A 5,066-nucleotide genomic window follows, 5' to 3' on the forward strand; every position below is an offset into this window, starting at 1 on the left:
ATAAAAATAGGCATGCAATTTCATATGAAGCTAAGTATTTGTATTTGAAGGTAAGGGAAAATCGTTTTATAAATGTATATTTCATTAAATAGACATCTCAAGATTGTTTACATTTACTTAAGTACCTAAACAGATGGACTATAGTGTTTTCGACTTTTGTTTGTGCGAGGCTATAGCGACACAACTCAATATTGCATACCTGCTTGCTTATAGCAATACCCCCCCTTCCTCTAAAAGTGTTAAAAAGTTTGGTTTGAGAAATATCCCTCTCTCTCATCAAATATCTCCAGTCCTATGCTCAAGTTTTCAGTCAACTAAAAGTAACTTTTTACCCAAGAGTCCTGGCAACACTGATGAATGACATGTTATTTACTTTCTCCACGAAGGTTTCTATTGACTTAAATTGAGAAAATTGGATTAGAAATGCCTCTAATAATAATCTGCGGAACACCAGTAAGCGGCAAAACGACTAGAGCGAAACAATTAAAAGAATTCTTTGAGAAAACACACGGTAAACAAGTGGAAACCATATCAGAAGAAGAGGTTATACAAAAATTAGGTTATAGTAAAAACGAAACGTATTTAGACTCTCAGAAGGAGAAAAGAGTGAGAGGATACTTGAAATCTGAAGTATTAAGGCTTATTGGTAAAGATAATGTCGTTATTCTTGATGGAAGCAACTATATTAAAGGTCAGTTTGAAATAAATGATTTGTAAGTTGTTAAGCAATGTTTTTGTTATTATGGAGAATATTTTGGCCTTACTTACGTATGTTATGAAGGGCCACTAATACCTCTGTACCTATAATCATTGGTATGGATGTAGGATTTTATATGAGCCGAAAAGGGCCCTTGCTCTTGGGTTTCTAATTTTTCTTACCTACATTTCAAGGTTTCATTACTAATATTAGAGTACAATATAACAAATGAAGTAGAGATTCGGTAGCGGTAGCATTCTCGGATTTTATTATTTACGTATTCAATTTGTTTATCGTGCAATATTATTTAATATTCAAGTATTGTGTTGTGAAATATTATTTAATAATTACATGATAATATAATTGAATATAAATAATAAAAATTGCCACGGGAATTAGGTAGTGAACAGTAGTCAGAGAATGATTGTTAGATATTTTGAGTGCATAACTTTTGCAACGAATTAACCATTGCAAGATTAAAAAAGAATTTATCAGTTTTTGTGGTGCTGGGAGATCACAATGACTCAGGTTTCCCAGAACTACCAATTTGGTAAACAATGTCTCTCAATTGTTGCGGCTCAAATTGTTCTGGGTAGTCTCAATATAATCATAATAATGCACACACTCTACATAGCCCCACACTAGGGAAACCCTGTGTCATGGGTGCTATGGACATACACATAGACAACCACAAATTACACCCAAACTCACGAGATAAATAAATGTAGGCCATACAAATGTTTCTCCCAGCCTGGGACCTCTGCGTGGCAGCCCGGTAACCATGGTAACTGTTCGGCCATGGAGGCAGTTGTGTGGTGCAATGTGGTGTGAAAGGCTGGTGTTTGCAACTTGACATCCAGGTGCCTATTTTGCATGTGGTAGGTGCAAGGTCCTAATTCTGCCACATGACCTCTCCAGAAATCTCAACAACTTCATGGATCTGCTGAAGACTTTGGGGAGCGACTGCGGCACTCCAAGGTACTTCACCCTGTAGTAGATCACGCCGGAGCATTGTAGTAGGAGGTGCGCAGCCATTTCTTTCCCCCCATGCATGCTCTGGGTAGAGGACTGGCTTTTTTATTATAATATCAAGTGACGGGACAAACAAGTCGTGCACCTGATCATGTGTCGCGTGTTAGCTAAACGCCATAACAGTTGCAATGCCACTCAGTGCTTTGAACTGTGCCCGTGACAGTGAGACATAAGTTGACAAGTCACATATATCTGTAATTTCACCAGCACCTTTGCCCTTCAATACCGGAACACAGTGTCACACAGACCTTGCGTAATAATGATACAAACTTACGTAAAATCCACACAAAATAGGTACAACAAAAATAATGGCATAAAAACAGGTAAGTACGTACAGTAATATAAAACACTCCGTACAGATTAGAACTTAGGTATTCGTTTATTATTATATGATTAAGTGAAGTTACCCCAAAAGGGCCTGTAAATATATTGCTGCTTTATAAGCAGTTAAGTTACATGATTAAGTCACGACTGCTCGCCTCGAGAATTTTGTATGGAGTAACGACTGAACGAAGCAAAGTAAGAATGACGACGAAAAAGAATTAGAGAATTATTCAAAATATTCAACAGTAAGTGGCCGGGAACCAGAGAAAACGGTGATTAACAGGTGAGATGAGGATGAAAGTGGTCTCCTCCTCATACCAGAAATGCTGACGTTACTGCTAGGCGGCGCCGATGGAAATAGGTAATGTGTCAGTACTTCCCTGGATGAACTCTTTCACAAGGAGCGCTACGGCTACTTAAAACTACTGTCCGTGATACCACCAATGTTAATTTCGTTATTAAGGTAATGAGAACTCTCTGGTTGAAGGTGTGATTGTCGGATAAATATTATTCTTAATAATTGGATTCTTTTTATGTTACAGGTTGTCGCTACGAACTTTACTGTGCGTCAAAAGCTTCAAAATCCACACAATGTACAGTGTACACCATCAAAAATCATGATGAAGCGTGGCAAGACAATCAGAAGAGAATAAGTGAAAGAGAAATCCAAAAGTCGGAGAATGGCAATAGTTTGAAGCCCTACAGTGAGGAAGTTTTTGATGCTTTGACAAGACTTAGGTATGGTTGCTTTTAGTGATACTATGTTGCAGTTAGTGGAATGGGTGTCTTAGCCATTTTGATGTGACCTATGCACATTTTTTGTCTGTCTTAAGTTTCCAATTCTATCAAGAACTCGACTCGTCAATTATCATATTGACAAATAGGCACTTCTAACGTTTCTTCAACTTTTTGAAATAGTCTGACGGTAATTGTTATTTTAGAGGATCTTTACTACGGTACTTGATCTCCACTCCAGCATTCTTCTATTCCATCAGTCATCGACTTACGCGATGCGCGCAACGCCACTTTCTTTGCGCAACGATATGTCCCAAATCACATAGCTTAGTGCGACTCTGGGTTTCTGTATTTTTTATTCTGTCGCTCAGATTGACACCCAACATGGCGTCTTCCATTTTTTTTTGGGTTATCTGCAACTTTTGGATGAACTGCTGTGTGAGGGTCCAAGATTCCACACCACGTATACCATAACTGGCTGAACACATTGCTCATAAGCTCTTTGTTTGAGACAAAGGGGCACCTTCTTACATCTGAAAATTTTCTTTTCCAGTTTCCCTAATATACTAATATATGATAGCTGAGATGTACATTTATCCATTAAATTCCAGGTTTGAGGAACCCAACAGTAACAACCGGTGGGACAGTCCCCTTTTCGCAGTGCAGCCAACAGACGATCTTGATCTCGATGCTATGTACAGGGTTTTGTTTGAAAAGAAACCACCACCACCCAATATGAGTACGCAAAATGTAAGTTACTTTAATATATCTTCATAGAGGTAAGCCGGTTTTTAATATCCACATTATACTAAGGAATCTTATGGAAAAGAAGATTCAAGATATGCGAAAATGCGGTGGTGAATGTAACCTTTATATTGTAGTAGCCTGGGATATGCACACCTAGGGAGCAAGTTTTTAACGAAAAAATTAAAAAAATCTTCTGTTAAATGTCGAAGTAATCGATGGTTTCACGAATGTCAAGTTGAGCAACACACGTGTTTGTACTCAAAAAGTTAATTTCGACAGAATTCACTAAGACGAGAATCTACAACGACAGAGAACCTACACAGGTTATTACAGAAACAAATTTTTTTTAAATAAATTTACACAGCACATGCACAAAGGGAGAGTAAGCTAACACGGGGGTTTTAGGTGGGAGGATATCATACGGAGGAGTGACGATACGATTACAGAAAAAAAAAACAGGTGCTCGAGGGAACTTTCTGCCAGACTACACTGGCACAGGGAGTGGTCTCGAACATGGATCTTAGCACAAGAACACGAGTACATATGTGAGCTATGCGAAGGCGGATAATTGCGGGAAAAAAATGGAATATTATGGTAGTAAAACATCATAACATTCAATCAACTTAAAAATTACAATTATGGCGTTATCTATAGTCAGCGATGGTAGTTGTAAAGGTGTCTGAGTGAAGAAATAAATTTCTCACAGATGGCGCTACGGCAAAAAAGTCGTTAACCAACCAAGGATCAGCAAGAAACAGAAAAATTCGTAAGATCTGGTTCTGGTAGTTCGTTCCGCGGTTTAATTGGCAGAGCATCTGGCGATTGTGCTTGTTCAAATCCAGCCGGAATGAATTTTTCTGAGTATTCGAATTATTAATATGTGCATGTGTAGTGGAGTAATTACACAAAAAACATAATTGAATATATATTTTTTAAATTTTTATTGAATTGATATTCAATTATTTTTTGTGAAATTACATTAATACAAAGATCGAACACTATGAATATATATATAGTCTTATATAAATATAATCTTTTGAAGTGTCATTTAGCGTGAATTATAAAATAAACTTGTATAAAAGCTACATAGGAGAAAAGAGTAAATGATTTCACAACAGCGAAAAAACCTTTATATGTCTCCATCGTTTTCGTTCAGTAACGTCGTAACGTCAACTTTTGACAGGTGTTAACGTCGAATGCGAAAAATATCCGGAAAAATATTTATTTTTCTGAAAACATGATTTTTTCAAAATGGAAGTTTTTCCATGACCTAACTTTATTTATCTTGAGGTGTCTCGATACTATATGGATTAGTTTGTAGTGGAATATTTTGTTTTCTTTGTTCCAGCCACCGTTAACATCTACAAACTTCCTATATGAATTAGACAAAGTAACGCAAGCAGTATCTAAACAAATCATTGACGGGAAACAGCTAAATCTTTCAGAAATAAAATTCCCCGACTACCCAAACTGTGTTCTGGAAGCAAACGCAGTGAATTTGGTAAATCAACAAAAGTTACTACGAATGAGA

The 5,066-nt window shown here is 37.1% G+C and overlaps 1 protein-coding gene across 1 annotated transcript; it reads left to right on the forward strand.

Moving 5' to 3' along the window:
• Nucleotides 1-342: 342 nt before the first annotated feature.
• On the forward strand, nt 343-5,060 carry LOC113229371 (protein KTI12 homolog; the record flags this gene model as incomplete). Its single annotated transcript, XM_026462926.1, has 4 exons — nt 343-691; nt 2,596-2,791; nt 3,400-3,538; nt 4,884-5,060. Coding segments are annotated over exons 1-4 (780 nt in total), but the record flags the coding sequence as incomplete, so codon positions are not given.
• Nucleotides 5,061-5,066: the final 6 nt, after the last annotated feature.

Source organism: Hyposmocoma kahamanoa, unplaced genomic scaffold (assembly GCF_003589595.1).
Source record: "Hyposmocoma kahamanoa isolate Upper Pololo Valley unplaced genomic scaffold, ASM358959v1 61658, whole genome shotgun sequence".
Lineage (NCBI taxonomy): Eukaryota > Metazoa > Arthropoda > Insecta > Lepidoptera > Cosmopterigidae > Hyposmocoma > Hyposmocoma kahamanoa.